This window comes from Accipiter gentilis, chromosome 29 (genome assembly GCF_929443795.1).
Source record: "Accipiter gentilis chromosome 29, bAccGen1.1, whole genome shotgun sequence".
Lineage (NCBI taxonomy): Eukaryota > Metazoa > Chordata > Aves > Accipitriformes > Accipitridae > Astur > Astur gentilis.
The window spans coordinates 16,942,133-16,961,570 of NC_064908.1; the positions used below are offsets into that span (position 1 = coordinate 16,942,133).

The following is a 19,438-nucleotide window of genomic DNA, read 5'->3' on the forward strand; positions in this document are numbered from 1 at the left end:
AACAGGCATCAGTGCTTGAACTTAATGGAGGAAGCACAAAGCAGGGGCTGGGGTCACTCGAGTCATCACTTTGCACCAGGTGGGCAAGACCCAGGGAGGGACCGGAGCCGGACAACGACATTTTCTCACTTGTACAAAGTTCTGCACTTTTGTTTCCTCCTCCGTGCACTCTTCACCCAAAACCTCCCTGAAGCCACCCCGTGACAGTCCCCGGCACTGAGCGGTTCCAGGGCTCTGACCCAGGTGAGCGGAGGCGAGTCACAGGTTTGCCTGGTTTAGACCAAGGATTCAAATTTTTGCCATATTATGGGGCTTTTGGGATCTGGAGATGAGGTTTCTCCTCACTGGAAAGGTGATCCCTGGCACGGACCCTCCCGCTTTCACTAACTGATGTCTTCTGATGAAGAACTCATCATCTCTCTTAAATGCCCTCCCAGGATGAGGGCTGGGTGCGTCCCACCTAGTACAGAGACCTGCTGTGCTCCCCTGACATACATGGGATTCATCTCTCTGGTTTTGAGGCTTTTGGTTGGCTTGCTTGTTTTTCAAACCACCAGCCGATGCGAATTACAGCCCTGGGAGGCGGGTGGCAGGGTACTTAGATTTTGTTACGCGTTAACAAACATTAGTGCTTTATAGAGCAAATCTTTCAGATCATTTACATGGACCTCCTTGGCACAAGCTGCTAATGATGTGAAATAACTCACCGATCTTGCAGGGAGGAATGATCTCCAAGCACTCCTTATGAGCACCCGCTCCACATTTGGGGCAAAGATAGCCCTGGTAGAAGGTTCCTCTGTACAAAAAAAGAAGTCAGAAAGTCCTAATTCAGCCTCAGCTTTGAGATTTTCTTTCCGTGTTTTAAGGAAGATGCAGAAAAACTGGAAGGATGTTGCTCACCTTAGGAACATCCTGCAGGCTTTGCAGTTGGTAGTCTTTTCAAATGTGTACATCTGAAAGTTATGGTGATTTGCATTGGCTTTCTCTGGCTTTATGTTGGACCTAAGGAAAAGGACCAGGGCATTATCAGCCTGTCCCCATGAGTCACACTGCACTCGCAGCCTGTCACAGCAGCTCCTGTTTGCACTTCAGTCAAAGTTTGGAAACCGTAAGGACAGATAGGAAATCAAGTGTGAAACCAGACTCAGGGCTTGACTGTGCAGAGAGAGGATTTTGCACTTCAACCTTCCCGCGGGACAACATTCACAGATCACCCTTGCCCGAGTCAATCAACAGCCCAGACCCACCAGCGCGGGGCCAAACCCTGCTCTGCTCAGGACCGGTCCCCGCAGCAGCAGCCCTCCTCCCGCAACGCCTTCCTCCAGCCCCAGGTCAGCGCTTCACGCGTGGCCTGACACCGTGGCCGGGTGTCATTTCAGAGATGTACCACCCATGCTCTGGTGCAGACGCTCAGGGTAGATGATTTCACGCTGGACCCAAGCTCCCTTTGCACAGGGACCCATCCAGCGAGCCCACGCGAGCTTCCCCATCACGGGCTTTGCTATCGGAGCTGGTCTCCAGTGACCTGCTGGTCCAAGACACAGTTTGGCAACTGCGCGCCAGGGCTGGAGCAACCACTCATGCTCACATTGCCATTTCAAACTGCTCCATCCACTTCCTCTTCATTTCCTCCGTCTTGCAGAAGAACTGGAAGCCCTGCTTCCCCTGAAGGTGAATTAGGTAGAAGCCGTATGACCACTGCAAGAGAAAACGAGAGAGCTGATCAGACCGCTACGCTCCCAACAACTGAGCAGCAAAACTCACTGCGCTTTTATTCAGGCGTCTTAATAACTGCTCGCAGTGCCTGCCCTGTCCCTTCTTCTGAAGGACTGCCGAACCTTTGCAAAGGTAACAGCAGGGAAGGAGGAAGAAGAGCTCTCTGTTTCTCTAACACATCACAACTAATGATGCCTGAATCGGCTTGGCACTGTGCACTAGGGCCAAATAGGATTTTATGGTGGCAGATGAGAGAACCCAGATTTTTCTGCTCCAGTGGATCCTCCCCAGCCATTATACCTCTCCCTGACAGCAAGTGACAGCCCAGGAGGAACATCTGACCTGCCCACTGCGCATATGCTCTACCTGTCTCATTACAACACTGCACAGAAAAACACGAGAGAAAATTGTGTGCTTTGCTTACCATTTTTCCATGAGACTAGGAAAGCATAGGAGAGCAAAGTGGAAATATATTTCGTTAAAACATAAAGCCAGCAGCATTTCTTCAGCATCCAAGTGGCAAAATTGGCTATTCTTACTCAAATATCACTTATCCCATCTGTACAATACCTCTTCCCATTGCATGTAAGGGGATTAAGCTAATGGGTCTCTGCTAAACCCATAGCTGGGAGGTTTTCCTTCCTGCCTGCCGACTAAGCCTCAAACCACCTGCAAAATGATGTTCGTTCAGTGGTAACCATGCTCCGAGTGCCGATTTTGGCAGGCTGGACGGCAACGCTCACGCTGCCTTTCCAGGCTCCTCCACCCCCTGACTCCTGGGAGCGAGAGCATCCGGATGGACCTTCCCTGCGGCTCTCCTCTCCGCCCCGTCTGACGTTCGCTCCCTGCCAGTCCCTCGCTGCCGGCGGGCCAGAAAGCAGGGAGCAGCTTCCTCTCTCCTAACTCCAAATATCCCAGCCTCTTCTGGGCTGTTTTGCAAGGATGGAGGTCAAGGATCAAGCCCAGCCCCACATCAATAAACATTTCTCAACGCTCTGTAAGGCTGCCCTGAAAACTGAGCATTTATTTTCCAGCTTTTTTGCAAGCTCTGTTTCTATTTTAAAAGGCTAATGGGAACGTACTACCCAAGGACTGGCCAAAACAGCTCCAAAATGCTCTCCAGCAGAGCTAATCCCTGGTCCACCTACCTTCTTAATGTCCTTGTTATTCATAGGATCATCAGTCATCTTGTGGAAGAGCAGCTCAATAATTTCTTTCAGCTCATAATTGTATCCTTTCCTTTTGCAGACGATCACCACTTTATCAAATAAAAATAAATACCTGCCCAAAGCAAGCAAATAAACAAGCAACCCAGTCAAACATCTCATTAAAGCCCCCACTCAAGGGGAACTATCTGGAAAGTTCTGCAGCCCTTCCCAGCCAGCGCAGCTCGATGCTCTAACCGTGCTGTAATTTCACATCGATGGTGGTTTCTGACAGTGCTACTCCAGCCAATAACTGAATAAATAAGCACAAAGCGCATCGCCAAATGAAGACACGTTTAGTTTGGGAAAACTTCTGAGCACCGTTGCTCACTCACCTGTCCTGCTTGGTGTGGTTGACGATGGAGCGGACCTTCAGCTCGCCATCGATCTTCGGCCTCCCGAACTCCTCCAGCTTCACTTGCTGCAGAAAGCAAAGCAGGGCTGAGATCCGCAGCCAGGGCTGGGACGATGCTTTGGAGAGGTGGAAACCCAAAACCTGCCCGGATCGCACGGCGTGCTGGGAGAATCCCCGCCAGCCCTGCCTCGAGCTGCTGAAGCTCCAAGGCTCAGCAGTCAAAGCATTTTTGCGACGTTTGGGATCCAGAAAGCAAAACCCTCACAGAATAAGCTGTTTTCCAGGGGTTTCTACGAAACCAGAACCAGGGCTCTTGTAGTTTTGATTCCCATCCTGAACCAAGACTGGAGGTTTTGGGGAGGCTGGAACCCAACCCAAGGGTTTGGTCAGTTTGTCTTTCAGCTCAAAAGCCCTTGCAAACATTGCTCGGTACAGCACGAGCCATGGAAATCAGTCCCCTTGCACAGCTCTTACAGGAAAAAAAAATATTGTGAAGCATCACCACTGGTCAGGAAAATAAATATTTCACACAGCTGTGTGTATAGTCCATAATTATTTCATGTGGGCTCTGTATACATAAGACCAATCGCTCCAAAACATCCCCCCCGGTACAATAAAGGGAAACCCCCAGCAGAACGTGCGTGGGATTGATCTGCAGACAGGAGTGACTGCTTTGCTAACATCTAATCTCCCGCATGTCAAACCTGCTCTCTGGCTGCTGCAAGGAAGAGAAGTGGCTGTTTCATGACCCCATTTACATTCCCATTTTTACAGAGCATGATGTCTGATTATTCGCACCCGTCAGGATTATCATGACTGCTTCAATCAAAACCTGTGAGCCACAACAGCCCACATCCCACTGGAGAATTTTTGCAGATTTCACTGGAAAATGAAGGATTTTTTCTCTGTCTGTTAAATAACCATTCATTAAAAGTTCCTTGTTTTCAAATGAAGCCAAGGCTTAAAGTCCCCCAAACCCAGGACCCCTCTAGGAAGCCCCTGGGGTGGGCAGCCCCCGGCATCTCCCTCCATCAGCCCTTTTGAAGCATCTCAGGTGTCAGCCCCAAAATTGCATTACCTCGGTGTAAAGCGTGACGGTGGAGCAGCTGCACCCGCAGCTGACCAGCCCTCGCCTCCCCCCCCCCCCCCCAAATTGGGGAAAAAGCTCGTTAGCTTGAAGCTCTGCCACTGACTATCAAATTAATGGGCTTGTTCGGGGCTAAAGTAAGTAAAGGGTTGCACAGGGTGGGCTGATGCACAGTAATGGGACTGACTGATACCTCCTGGAGTTTGGAGGATGAGATTCTCCTTAAAATATCTGGTTGAGATTTTGGGGATTAGCTGCGTTTTCACATGTGCCCTTCTCCTCCAAATGGGCCTTGGTACACTTTCAGTTAATCTCTGTCCTCTTTACAGCAAAAGAAAACCCATTTTAAATAGCAGACAGATAGCTTATTTGGGGAATTCTTCGGTCCTCCCTCCTCTAATAAGATGAGAAAAATTTGGAGAAATGTTTTCAGTGTAACACCACCAAAAGAAGTCACCCTCCATCACAGCCAAATCAGTTTTTTAATATAGCAACCACTTCTGGACCGTCAGCAAAAACACTGTCAATGACGAGGGAGTGTCCAAACACACGGGGATCTTTCTTGGGTAGCACATCAGATTCAGCAGTAGCTGCACAGAAAAAGCAAATCAAGTTAAAGTTGGGAGCAAGAGCATTTTCCAACTTACCAGATTTTCTATAGAGCTCTGAAATTCACTTATTTTCTTTAAAGTCTCTTTGTCCCTCTTTACTTCATTTATGTACATGGCCAAGTCCTTAAAAGAAAAACAAATATTGATATTTATTTTCCAGATTCAACTAGTACCTTACCAAAGCAGAAAACACACGACCCCGGCTCCGTGAAGCCGCAACCCCCTCCACTCTCAGGAGTCAGACCAGGATTCAAGCAGCACCCCGGGACACCGTGAGCACAGGTTTTTTTGTGCTTGCACTGCTGAACCAGGCAAGTGCTGCAATTTTTATCATTTCCCAGAAGAGGGCAATGCATGAATCCAGTGCAGCACAGCAAACCCGACCCATGGCTTTTACCTGGCGAGAGCCGGGGCGAGCAGCCAGCATCCCCTGCCTTTGCACCTCCGCCCGGCAGCATCCTTCCCTCCCAGCCTTCGTCACCGAAATTCCCTTCATCCCCCCGATACAAAAGCTGTGAGCCAGTCTCTGCTGTCAAAACATCCACGTCTGTAAAATAACTGCTTTGGACACCTGGCTGCACGTTAGCTGTGAACAGCGTTTGACCTGGCTCTGCCTCAGTTGCTCCGGATTGCACCCGCACGGGTGAAAGCGCTGGGATGCTCACGCTCCGTCCTTCCCGGGGACACCCCGCCAAAGTATCCCCATCTCCAACACCTCCGGGCCTCTAGCGTCTCCCACCACACAAAGGCTATGTTGTAAAATAAGGAGACACTCGACGGAGCTTGTTCCGCCCTGAAAAATTCCTTGCTTACCCTAATTGGGACCCATCAAAGAGAAAGAACCCTATCCCTTCCATTCAAACAACTTCTTACACCCTTCGGAGCGTATTTTCTGTGTCTGCTTGCTTCTTGTCTGCTCCCTGCCTCCTTGTCCTCAACAATAGCTCTTGTCAACTTGGATTAAATCTGAACACGGGATTTTTGAAGACATCCCCTCCGGGTCAGACCTTCCTCAGCTTCCCAACAGAAGAAGGGTTAATCACAGATGATAATCACAAATCTACGTGACAATACTTATAACATCACAAAATACCCCACCGGGCCGGTGGCAGGGATGGTTATGAACAATGACAAAACCAAAAGCCTTATGAAGCAGCATCCTCCATCGTGCTTGAGCTTTTGCTCCCTCCTGTACTGGCCGTCTCCCATGCAAACTGGAAACACAATCCCAGGGTCGACCGTGACTTGAAACAGGGACAGCAACGCGCAAAGTGGGGCTGCGGGATTTAACTGGGAACTTGCTTCGCCCCCACCATCACCTGGGGGCTCAGTTCTGTGCACTCAGGTGGAGGGTCAGTACCTGCACCAAATAGCCCCACGTGCAATTTTTTAGAGCAAATCCTGCCCCTGCTTTGTGCAAACAACTACCTATGCAAAATAAAAGGGAGGTGAATCCCTTTGGGAAATGTAGGTCTATTCGCCCCCCCCCCCCCCGCATGGCTCTCGCCCCAGACAGCAGCAACGTCTGCCGCCTACCACCACCGCAGACAGAAAGGCTGGATTTGTGATGAAGAACATTACTTGTAAGTTAAGCCTTGGTTTACAGATCAATTAAAACCAAACTGCAGAGCTTCCTATGCCCCTGCGGAGCCCGGTGCGGTCTGAATTGCACCTGCGCATTCCTGGCGATGGGGCGATGAAACAGAAAAACCTCACTGATGGCTATGGGCAGCTTCCTGCAAAAAATGCTGAGACTGCAGTGCAGCTGGAGCGTATATACATTTATTTATTAGCAGTGGTATCGGTGGGTGCCATATTATGAGGCATAAGCGGAGTTTAACAACTGTCACCAGGTTTACTGTTCATTTGAGGCCACGGCCACGCGTTGGGCAGCAGCGGGCTGCGAATGCAACGTCCTTCAAACAACCTTAACTTTAAAGCGACCTATATATCGGCTCTGGATCCCCGGGCTTGCAGGGCGAATGGCTGAAAAGGTCACCCAACTTATGTAAGTGCTGGGAAATGCAGTGTTGTTACAAAAGCTGCAGCTCAGAGGGAGAAAACAAAGCGACCCGAGAACAGAGGAGCAAGCCCAGGGATGAATCTTGCAGTGCTCTCCAGAGACAAAACCTGGATGTAATGATCATCCTCAAGTCAGATTCTGCTGACGATGATCCCACAGAGTGAGTGCGTGGGGGTAGATGTATCCAAGTCAGAAAACATTTGGATGATTTAATTTTTTGCTGCTGATGGTTTTCCTAAGATCTTGGGGGTTTCAGCTGAAAGCTCAAAAAAACTTTAAACAAAGCAAAATTTTGACACTAGAAGTCTTCATTTGTGGAAAGAGAATTTTCCCCTTAACAACAAAAAATACTTGGATAAAAGGATTCCCAACCAGCGCCTGGATAACAGCGTGCAGGCAATAGACGTGGGCACGGACTCCCATTTCTGCAATATTCCCCAACTTGCTGATACGGCTGGAGCTCCTCCAGATCCCTCCCAGCAAAAACAAGAGCTGAATCTGGCACAGCCTCTATACGCACAATAGTAATTAGTGAAAAAGTAGTAGTTTGTCAACAAATACCCGCTTCCTCAGCTGCTTAAAGAGGAGGATAACAGCGATGACTACCGATCTGCTGCAAAGCAATCGCATCAACTGGCAATCAATATACACACGCATGTCCAAAAGGAGGAGACGCTGCCTTCCCTCGTGCTGTTGGATGGTTTTTCCATCTAAGTTTTTGTTTTACAGAAGCAGAGGGTCCCGCGCTGTGATGCATCCCAAGCCCACGCAGCCCCGCTGCCGCTCTCGTCCTCCCGTACCTGCATCGCCTCCAAAGCCTCCTTCAGCTGTTGCTTCTCTGGTCGGTCTGATGAATGGCTGAGCAGCTCCTGGAAAAATAATTACAAAAAGACTGTGGGTGTGCTCACGGGCAACGGCTGCCTGCTGCCAGGCTGGTGGCAGGGATGCCAGGGCAGGCGGCTGCGGCTGCAGCCGTAGGACGGGGAACGCGCCAAGCGGCTTGGTGCTCGGGAGATCCGTTACACGGAGTTGACGGGAGGAATTTCACACATAATCAGATTATATGCAAGCTTATTTTATATTCATTAACTGCCTCTCGTGGCTAACAAGTGCAGAATTACCCTAGGTCATCGTACTTTAAGAGACAGCACAAATATTATGTCGTGTTAAGTAGCTCTAGTAATTATTTCATTTGAAGAGGAGAAAAAAAAAAAAACAAACCCTCTGCATTTGGCAATGATTCACTCTCCACTGTAAAAGCCAAAAGGTGCTACAACGAGGATGGCAGCTGGAGAGAAGTGCCAAGGCTGAAACACTTACTTTTAAAAGGAGATGGTATTTCAAAACTCTTTGCATTGGAACCACCAGCAGATCTTGCAATTTAAATTTCCCATCCTGAACCTTTAGTGTGCATTCCTGTTAAAGAAATCAATGAATCAGCAGTGAAGCAGCTGGGGGAAAACAATGGCTCCTCCACAGAAAAAGCCTCCGGTGTCCCACGGCTGTTACATTTTCCTTCCGTAAACTCGGTTCTGATGACAAATGGCTCGTGGTCCCTGCACGCACCCAGCCGGGGCCAGGGCTCCTACCGCGGAGGTTCTCGAGGAATAAACCACAGGGGCTGGACCCAGAAATACAGACATTCTCATGCAACTGAGCTACTCCAGCTTAATGAGATACTGCTCATTAGGGGAGCGCACAAATGCTCTCAGACCTCGGGAAATGTCAAATGAAACGCATTAGCTTAACTCACCTCCTCGATGGTTTGAACTAATGCATTTTATTTGTGTGGGGCTGGGAGCAGGCACGCAGACAGTTGCTGTGGCTTTGCTGATAAGCATTAAGTCATTAAGATGAGCTAATAGGATCGCAGGAAGTTTTGCGACTGTTACCTTCGCCCAGACCCATTTAGATAGGGGACTCTGCTGCGCTGGCCGAGACCCCCTGCGTGCCCCCCCAGGAAGATGACGGGAGCTGCCACGAGGGAGGGAGAGAAAGGAAAAGCATGGGAGCAACTGGCTGCTACAGCCACCGATCCAGAGAACACGTTTTAAAAAAATTATGAAACGCAGTTTTATCCCTGAATTGGGTTGCTACTTTTGCATGGAAAAATCAAAGAGTGTTTGCAGAAAATGAGGTAACGTGTACAGACAGCCCAGCAAATTCAGATTAGCATCAAGACCAAAGCAGGAATTAAAGCTGGGTAAAAACAGCAGCTCCAACAATGCATCCCTTCTGGGGCTCCTTTGATTTACTTAATATCTGGATCAGCCCCTACTGACACTAAGCTTTTACGCTGGGGAGGGAGGACAGGGGAGTAATCTGGGCATTCACCTGCGGACTCGGGTTTGCCTCTGACTGTCCCTGATGCTGCGTGTGACCTTGGAAAGCCACTCGGCTCCCGGCTCGGGGATGCTCAGTGCCTTTGGGTCTCCCTGCGTGACTCAAAGAGGAATTTGTCCACAGCCAATCCCACTCTAATAAAGTCACCTGGCTTGTTTTAACATGGATAAACTCAGGGGAGGAAGGACAGAGAGGATGTCTCGGGGGGAGATGAAGGGGAAAACAGGGGATCAGGACAAGATAACAGCCAGCTTTTCCCCCTCTCTGGGCAGCACGGACTCACCCCCACATCCCTCCCCTCTCTTGCTAAACCAAACATGCCCAGCACGCCGTTCTCGGCTCCAGCAAGTCCTTCCAAAACCTGTGACGAGGGGGGCGGACAGAACTTGGCCCCGATGTCCCCTGCCCGCTCACCTCCACCTTCTGCCTGACGTCCTCCCTGTTGGCGAGGAGGTGGTTGAGCGTGTTTTGGGCATACTCCATGTGGCTGCAGTACTTGCCGTAAATCAGCAGCCTGTAGAGGGGGAAATCACAAATTTAATCGGAAACACTTGCTGGCAGTTATAACCTGTTATAAAAGATATATATACTTATATACAGTGAAAGGACAAGGCAAACAGCTATTCCCCCATATAACTGCTTACCAAAGTATTAACACTCTTTTACTGCACGGCTTTTAACATTTAAATCTTTTGAAGTTTCCAGAGCTGGAGCCCGTGGGGGTGATTCAGCTCATGATAAGCAGAAGGGGCCGAGTGGCCAGAGGAGCCCATTTTTGGAGATACGATGGCTCATCCCTCCACTCCCGAGTGGGATATATTTAACCACTGTTTCCCAAGAGCTGTGCTTTCGGAGCACCACGATAATAAAGGGAAACCCAGCTCCACACTGAAAGACCTTTCCTAGACCAGGTTACAAAGTGGCTCTACAAGAGGTACCCGCATCCCAGGCATGACAGCCCAAATATGAAAAAAAAACCAGCAAAGACCTGGGGCCCCATCCCTGCCCAAGCCGCCGGTCACCGCTGGTGCTGCCTTTCCCAGGGAGCGGCTCCGACCCCCGCGAGGGTCTGCGGATTAACGAAAACACGAAGAAGGGGTCTGCGCTGAACCCCTGGCAATCCAACCCCGCGGCTCCTCGGCTGCGAGTCGGCTTTTTCTCATGACTACATCATTGCCGTAATCCCCTTGATGTCTCGATAGGCGCCGTGCCGCCCCGATGGCCACGTGCCAGTTTTCCAGCTGTGCCAGATTAGCACCAGGGCTTGTGAAGGCAGGGCAGGGATGTGCTTCGAGACTAAAGGACAACAAAAATCCATTTCCTTAGAGCGTTTCTGAATGCAGCTCGCTCAAGCCCAGGTATTCATCTCCCCAAAAGCCTTCATTTCCCGAGTCACAGCTGCTCACAGCTCAAAGAACGATTGCCACCACCGTGGCTGATGTGTGCCCCTCTCTCTAGAGGTTTCTGGGTATTTCACCAAGTAAGGAAGAAGGCAAGAACCTCTTGATTCTTGAGACATGCCCAGAATGGATGTGGGTGTTGATAACTTGCACCTCATCAGAGAATGAGAGGCTTCAGATCCCCTTAAAACCCAAGGACACATTTTAGAAAGCTCGTTGCTCCTTGCAGGATGGGCCACGGGGAGCTAGAGATCAAGAGACTGGGTAATTTGGGAAAATGAGTTTGTCAGAGCCTTTGAAAACACAGTGAAGCTCTGTATGGACACACCGGGCTATAAATTTAAACACCTGACACAAACAGAGCAGTTTGCTGTGGATTCCCCCTTTTTCCTCCAGTTCAGTCATTAATCCTGCGCGACAGGTTTGGGTTTTCCCCCCCTTCCTTCCCATTAACTGTATTGCTGCTGATAAGACACATTTTCCATCACACGCTGCAACTCATCCATTATTTCGGGGCCTCGTCTCTCGATGGAGATGATCTGGGAGCACCTGACCCGGTGTCGCTCCGTAAACGCGGGACTCTCAGACGCCGGCAGGGAACTGAATAGAGAGATTTATGGGAGCCGCAGTCCCGGGCGAAGCAGCAGCCAATACAGATTATTCTTCTGCCTTTTCCCCTTGACAACTTCTGAACATGCACAATAATATCTACCTTGCCAGCACCTGGAGAGTTTCAAAGAGGCTTCAGGAGCATAAATTCAAACCTCCGGCTTTCAGAAAAAGGGATTTACAAAATATTTCCTTCCAAAAAAAACCAAACCCCCAAACCTGCAAAGCGGAGGAGCAATACATCATTTGGCTGGGACGTCTCTGAGGATGCGTAGGGAAGTAAGAGCTATTTGTCACGAACACATTTGATGGAGGAAAGTCTTATATACAGGGACCAAGTGGGGACTCTGGAGGTCCATGTTCCCCTCCTGGTGGGACAAGACCGTCTCCCCAGCTGAGCTCACCTTCTCCTCCCGCACCTCCATTTCCTTGCTGTAAAATGTGGTATCACCGTCTTTCCTGACGTGGGAAAGGACCCTGCCTATTTAGACCAGGTTGCTCCAAACTCTTTATCCCCAAGAGCCTGGTTTTGGGGTCTTCTCCAAGCCAAAACTCCCCAAAAACACCAGTTTCCCACAGCACTGAGGTCCCCGAGACCCCCACAGGCTGAACGCAGCTTCGGAGCCACCATCGCCACCTCGCCAGCCGTCGGTCTGGCTCCTTCTTTTGCCTCTCGGGAAGGCTTTTAGGTCCCCTAAAAAGCTGCTTGCAAACTCCATTAGGAACTGGGTCGGTTTGTTCACCCACCTGCATGAAACCCATCAGCTACAAGGGCTCTGCTAAGCTCCCACCGGCAAATTAATGGAAGCAAACACTTACTTAAAGGCTGTCAGCCCAAAAATAAGCCTCATGCTCCCACGCAGCCATACGGATCTCCCTGAGGAGTAACGTCACCTCCACGACTCCTGCCTGCGTCCCATCCCTGCTCCCTGCCTGCACAGCTCCGTCCCGAGCAGAGTCAGCACGGAGCCGAGCCAGGAATTAGGAGATCAAAATCACCTGAGTTTTATGAGTATTTTTAAAGTATTTGCATTCTTCCTTGAAAACTTTTTTTTATATAATCCAGAAAACATTCTCTTTCTAAAAAGAGGCGCTGTGAATGATGAATATGTGACCTTACGGTGTATTATTAATGCAGATGGTATTTCTGGAGTTATTGACTTCTGAATGGCATTTCTGTGTCTAGACACTGGTTTAATCACAGTGAAATAACACCCTGGCACGATTCCACAATGAATCAGGCCTTTGATTAGTATTAAGGATATTAAAGGCTTTTATTAACCTTATCTTTGTGTTCTGGTGTACTCCTGCTTGCAGCTGCCAAAACACAGAATCTATTATGTTTGCGAAAGCAACTTTTACATTTATTCATCGTGCAATAGGTGCGGGACAAGAGCAGTGCCAAATATGCGATTTTTTTTAGAGTGAGCAATCACTTTGATCTAACCAGAGCAAAGTCTTCCCTGCAAAGGAGTCATCCTACCACATCACAGGCCCTCAAAGCCCCGCTGCTGCTTGCAGGAGAAGACTACACTAAACCCTTGAAGGCGAGTGAGGTTTTACTCCATCCCGACTCCCCGTAATCGTAGCATTCCTCTCTTTAGCCCCTCTGATACATCCCTGTAAACGCATTGTACGTTCAGCCTGCAAAACAGCCGGTCTCGTATGGGATGCTGTGAGCCCAGCAAAATTCAGCTGCAGACAGGGGCTTGCATGAAAAATCATCCCCAGGAGCCACAGCAATTTGGCCAGGTCGATCAGAGAGGAGATGTCCCAGCCCCTGTCCCTGGGTGACCAGACACGGTTGTGGCTGGATTTGGTTGCTTAAGTGTCGGCACCGAGTGATGTTTCGGCTGCCTGAGAGCATCTACCTGCAGAGGATGCAAAACTGGGTCTGCTGTGACAGGCATTTCTCTTCCAAACTCTGAAACGGACCCTGCAAATATTAACCCATATCTATTAAAACTGGAGCTCCCTAAAGACTGGGTTTCCTTTACCTCTCTTTGAATTCCAGAAACACTTTTGCCAGGCTGCTTCCTCCAGACATCATAGAGACGTCGATGGCTCTCAGGAAACTGAAGTGCACTTTAATTAGGTCCTAAAACGATGAAACAATCAATACTTTAAACAGAGCCGAAGTGAGTGGGCAAACAGAGCCTAAAGAAATGCACGTTCACTACTTTGTCAGGCAGACATTTTCTCTTCTCTTTTTTCCTCTTTTTAGCTGTTTTTAAAATAAGTCGTTCTGGTGAGATGCAGCCCTCAAGGGCCAGGAGAGCAAGGGTGTAATTCCGCCAGGAGGTTACATAGTGATAAATGCCCCAGGATTCCACGTATATTCAAGTCCCTTTTTCAAGTCCAGAGGGAGCAGAGGAGACGGGCAGGCTCCGACCCAGACCTCGTGCAAGCCAGCGTAGAAATAAATCCCTTCATCACAGTGTGCCCAAACCATCTCTAAGTACAGCTACAATACACAGCCCCAGCCCTGGAACATCCTCCGTATAAAATTGTTTTCTTACCTAGAGTTCATATAATCCGCAACTCTAAAATTGAGTGTTAAAAAATACCTCCTAAACCCGTTCAAGCTCCACAGCACATGAAGGACTGAACCTCTGTACAGCTGAATGCACAAATCTAACGTGAAATCTGAAAGCCTTCTCTTAAGCAGGAAGAGGGCTGAGCTGCTGTGAAAAGAGCAAAGATTTAAGCCACGACGTCTATGCCGTTACCTCCAAATTGATAAAAATAGCTTCCATGTCTTGGGGAGTCAGTACCAGCCTCAGTGGGTTCATATAGTTCTGCAAGAGGTAAATGGAAAAGGAATTGAAATACTAGAGAGGAGTGAGCAAGTTACCTTCTGCGCAAGTGAGAGATTTTTCCCCGCTTCACGTGAATTTAAGCACTTGCAAAGGCAGGTTTGGCAAGAGGGGGCTGTGCCAGGGACCCACGCAGGAGCCAGGAACCCCCGTGGGCGCGTCTTCCCCCCGAGCTCCCCTTGGCCCCCGCGGCACCTGCAGGCAGGGGAAGGTGCAAGACCCCCACCCGTGGGTGGGCGCAGCCCCCTCGCCCGCTAAATCTACAGGGAGAGGAATTTAAATGCGCACAGTTTCTTCACCTCGCTGCAGTTCTTGGCTGCAGTTGGGAAGCGCTCGGAAACATCTTTTCAGCACTTTGATTATCTCACTAGAATTTTGCCCTTGAAAAAGCGCTGGTGATGTGATTACATTGGAAATGCCTTTCTGAACAAATACATATTAATAGAAACGTCTACATGACTTGTAACTACAAAAAAGCCCCGATGCAATGCACCAAAGACAGGACCCTCTACCCATAACATGCTGTCAGAACCTACTAAGCCTTCACAAGCTTTTTTAATGGACGTCAAAGCAATAATTTAACTCTTCCTTTACACTGAACCAGAAGGGCTGTGGCTGTTTCCAAGGAATGGGGGTTATTTACATAAATGACATGTACGCTGGGACATTTTCATGGAAAACGGGAAATGTCGTTTCATCGCGCCGGTTTTGCTCACAGCTTCTTTGTGGGAACTTTCAGCCAACAGAGGCAAATAATTGCAAAAGGGGAGGAAACAAAAGCGTTAGGGTGATTAATAATGGCAGCTTGATTTTCACTATTGTTCTTCATCCCTGCTGCTTTCCTTGGAGCAGAAACCACCTCCAGGCTCCAGCCATATCCACGACTCTGCTGTCTTGCTGAGGTGTTCGTTTTTATTGTCATTTAAAAGAAAGGCACAACAATAATTTATCAAAACTAATTAAAACCCATGAATTTAAGCAGCAAAACGTTCCTTTTAATCCAATTAGTTTCAATGACAAGTCAGCACAGCTTCAGTACTTTTGAAAAACACCCAGAATAAAGAAATTATTCTGTAGCAATCGAAGCGATAAGATATCTGCAAATACGGTTCTTATCTGTGAGACCGGCCTGGCTGAGCGAGGAGCGGGAGTCTCTTACGCTGGGGTAGGAGGGACACAGCAGGATGGTTTTCAGCCTATTTCCAGTATGCAGCAATCAGAAAAAAGATGCTGTTTGGCTTCTACAGTTACAGGCTGCACATTTGTGCTTGTCAGTATGGGTTTTCTGGATCTCCCTTCTCTCTAATTTTACATGTGAATGCATCAATCCTGTCTCATCACATCTGCCAGCTCTCGCAGCGCAAACTAATACAGCGAGATTAATGCAAGATCAAGTGATGATGTGGAAGGCGATGGTATAGAAAAGACGGCTCAGTTCTTACCTTTTCTATATCTTCAAGTGTTTTGTAGTATTTAGCCTCAGTTTCTTGGATTTCTAGCAAACAGCAATTTCTTTTGTCATCTTCTGTCATTCCCATTTTCTAGAAAAAGGAAAAATAACACATGGTCAGATACTCTTAAGAGTGCTCCAGCAACCTGCTCATGTGAGCAGAGCTCCAGTTCAGCCTTCGGTGACAGCAAACAAGCACAAGTTTGGAAAGTCAGGGATGTACTGTTACTGGTTTATGTTAAAAGAAACTATTTTTATCCAAAAAAATTAGGAAGGAACCCTGGCTGTACTATTCAATATGTTTCAACATGGCAAGCATTACATTTTTTGCATTTATTATAGCCACATCACCAAAGACTATCAGCTAAAGAATAAATAAGACATAAATGCTGGGTTTCCCCATTTTTTTTTTGCTAAAGATGAAACTCACAACAGAGCCTAAATGGGTCATAAATAATACGTTAGACTTATACAAATCCCCTGCCATGGTTGCCAATTCTCATGATTTTAGGTCAAATCTGATAATACATGTTTTTCTTAAAGTCCCAACTCCTGGAGTCACTTCTCTTGCTTTTACACCTGTAAAGCAGAGCTGAAAACATGTGTTGGGAGGTGCTGCACTTCTCCATGCAGTCTCTGAACTTGGGAGGTGATTCAGTGAGCGGGTTTTAACGATCATGCACAGGAACGGACACCCTCTGTACAGCCCCTTATAACTCACAGCTCATCCCTATCAGCTGGATGGAAAACAATATTTTAATCAATGTGTCTTACCTGCATGTATCTAATCTGAAGCATGCAGAAATATAAGAAACCAATTAGCGTTACACACTTGCTATTGCAACAAATCTTAAAAAAAATTCCAATATTTAGACAGATATGTGGGTGCTTGTATTAAAAATAGACTCTTTTGCTCAAGGAAGGGGAGGAAATGGAGTCAGAGCCACCGACTCCATCGCTGCCCAGCGACGTCCAGGAAAACATAAAACATTGTGGAGGGAACAGTGAAAAATTGCCAATTGCATTGACCCTAATCCTGCACTACCTGGCTGCTGGACACCTACATGGTGGGAGCCTTCCCCTATTTTTCCCATTTATGCAAGAAATTCCTACCAAAACCTTCCCCAGGGGCAGTTCTTGGGCCAAATGCCTTCTGCAGCTGATGGCAACATGGTAAAAACACCGGTGGCCAACGAGCTGTGCTGACTCCGGCATTGCCACCGGTGTCCGTGAAGAGCTCCAACTACTTTGGCAGGATCAGTGGGAATATTTTGTGCCCGACTCCTTGATCCAGGCAGGTTTTTGGTGCGCAGGGAGCTCCTCAGGCCGTAGACAAGGCGTGAAGGGATGAAATGCCTCAACCACCATGGCCATGGTCTTCGTACCACTTGCATCCAAGCCCGGTTGAGGTGAGAAATCGGAGCGCGGCACAGCTCGGCTCGTTTGCCGGGCTCCGTGGGGTGAAGCCCTGCCTTCCCAGCTCCCAGCGCCTCGTCTGGCACAGCCACACACCCCGCTCCGGGGATTTAATTGATCAGTGAACTTGTCCATTGATCCTGCTTCGTTACGGGGAGGTACGTACTGTTCGCAGCTAGGGGACGGTAATTACAGTCTGAACAAAGCCTGGGGGTGGCAAATATCAGAGGGTGGGAGAAAATTTGGAAGGTCACTCTCAGGTGGGAAAGTCCCTTCCAGCTCTGCATCAGCAGAAGCCAGGGCAGCCCATCTCCTCGGCGCTGGGGACGCAGGTAGCAGAGGTGGCTGTGAGCATCTCTGGGGAGATGCGAGGGCCATCGGCACCTTCCTGGCTCATCCACGGAGCACGATATTTGCACCAGAGCTCTTGGAGTTAATCCGAGTCCCTCCATGAGGCTGTGCATGCTGCACACCCAGGTTTCCCCATCATCGAAAGGCTTTTAGAGATGATGAATGGGGTCAGCTGCTTGTCCCTAAAGCCACACGGGTCCCTGCTGCCCCAGAAAGCTCCGCTGTCAAATGTCTACCTGCTCCGAGACACCCAGGCAGGAGCGGCAGCAGGCACAAACAAACGCCGGATCCTCCACGCACAGATATGTCAGTGCTTGCCCCGATCTAAAAATACCCGTGGCAGACACGGCACATCTGGCTGATGGAGCAGGCAGAGCCCTCTCCCCAGAAAGGGCTGAAGTGACACACGCTGCCTTGGCTCCGCAGCAAATTGCTATTTTTAGCTTATCTTATTAGCTCTCCCTTTCCCTTCCTCCTCCCCAAACTCCTTCAGACAACGTGATGGGCTGGGAAACTCCTCGGAGAAACCCCTCCGGGCCAGCGCCATCCCAGCTTGGCTTATTTTTACCTCTCACGAGGCAGCTCGGTTTCGAGGAGCGATGCAAAGCAATTCGCTTCCCTGCAGCGTAACCTGTCATTGGCAGATAATTATTTATTTAATTGAATCCTCTCCCTTCCCCTCCCATCAGGTGTGGCTTTAAAAAATGCATACGAATTGTTACCATGGGCTGCTGAACTTCCACTCTGATGATATCTTCATAGATATCATCGCCTTCATCTTCACAGGGGACGCAGTCATAAATATCCTCCCCCAGATCATGTTCGCTGGAATGAGAAGGAGAGCGATTTAGCGATAATAAAGAGGGTACATTCGCTGTCACTTGATCAGGCAAACCAATAACTGCTCTCACACCAAGGAGGGAGGATAACCGCGATAATAAGAAAATCCTCCTGGCCCACAGCACTGGCATGTTCAGTCCACGTTCTCTGCTTGCATCAGGTGTCTCTGTTTTTCCTGGATTGGTACCTGCCGCACATCGCTTTCTGTTCGCTGGAGGCTAGAAAAGGTGAAACGCTGCTCGACACGAGTGGGGATGGCAGCCAAGAAGCCGCTCGAGCCCCGTGCCAGGCGCGCCTGCGGTGCCCAGTCCACCGTGGTCTGCCAGCTCTGCCCCTGCAGAATTTTTGCTCGGCACTAACCGGCTGGGTCGAGACGGACCCGCCAGCCAAGCATCCCAGTGGGACCATCTGAGCCGCCGCAGGCAACTGGGTCCAGCTCCACCTGCCTTTGAAGATGCCCACAGCCTCCTGTTCGTCTCCTGCCTCTCCTCTTCAGGGCAAGGAACAGCTCTTGTGTCAGTGACTTTTAACTAGATCGTACTTAAAAAGGCTTCCTTCGTGCCAAAGACACCACCTCCCTTCCCCCCGTTAGGGCTGCAAACTGCCGTAGGAGCCCGTATCCATTCAATCCAGTGAGCAAATGCTAAATAATCACCCAACGGCTCCATGCAGTAGGTAGCAGCATCCCAGCCCTGCTTCGCTGAGAGGTGAAGCGTGACGGGGCTGAGCCGACCCCCCCGGGCTGTGCAGGGACCCGCAGCAATGCCCGGACCAGCCACGGGCACCACATCCAGGTTTAAAAGCTCTGGATCCAGTTTCTTTGGGTGATGCACCGACTCCCACGAAGCACAATCCCTGCCCTGATGGGCAACTGGGTGATTTTTAATCTAGGAGAGGAGGGGGAGACTCTCCTGATCACCGTACGGCAATCTCACCAGACGCTCAGCTCCGTGATACTAAGCCCCAGTGCTGAGCAGAGCCCAATAATAATATTCACATCTGAGATAAATTAAGCAGCAAAAAAGTCATGTTTTCAGAACTGGCCATATCACTTAGGAGACGCCCCTGCAAGCACAGGCTTTAAAGGCATCCCTGAGACATAGTGCCCAACTTGTATTTAAAGGTGATGGCGTCAGGTACTTAATTGTCAACTGAGCCTTCACAAATGCCCCCAGGGGCTCCCAAGTCTTAGAACACTTTTGAAAATTCAATCCAT

General features: G+C 49.2%; 1 protein-coding gene across 4 annotated transcripts in view; it reads right to left on the minus strand.

Annotated features, from left to right (window-relative positions):
* Positions 1-19,438, minus strand: part of VAV2 (vav guanine nucleotide exchange factor 2) — a 462,631-nt gene that overhangs the window by 10,929 nt on the left and 432,264 nt on the right. For 3 of the 4 annotated variants that reach the window (XM_049833042.1, XM_049833046.1, XM_049833045.1), the window contains 14 exons: positions 18,105-18,207; positions 16,390-16,404; positions 15,608-15,706; positions 14,079-14,147; positions 13,347-13,447; positions 9,755-9,854; positions 8,318-8,413; positions 7,798-7,866; positions 5,011-5,097; positions 3,257-3,342; positions 2,865-2,997; positions 1,589-1,698; positions 901-1,002; positions 708-796 (listed from right to left, as the gene is read on the minus strand). In XM_049833042.1, coding sequence (XP_049688999.1) covers positions 708-796; positions 901-1,002; positions 1,589-1,698; positions 2,865-2,997; positions 3,257-3,342; positions 5,011-5,097; positions 7,798-7,866; positions 8,318-8,413; positions 9,755-9,854; positions 13,347-13,447; positions 14,079-14,147; positions 15,608-15,706; positions 16,390-16,404; positions 18,105-18,207 — 1,259 coding nt within the window. The remainder of the gene's footprint in view (positions 1-707; positions 797-900; positions 1,003-1,588; positions 1,699-2,864; positions 2,998-3,256; positions 3,343-5,010; positions 5,098-7,797; positions 7,867-8,317; positions 8,414-9,754; positions 9,855-13,346; positions 13,448-14,078; positions 14,148-15,607; positions 15,707-16,389; positions 16,405-18,104; positions 18,208-19,438) is intronic. The other variant, XM_049833044.1, reaches the window with a different exon arrangement.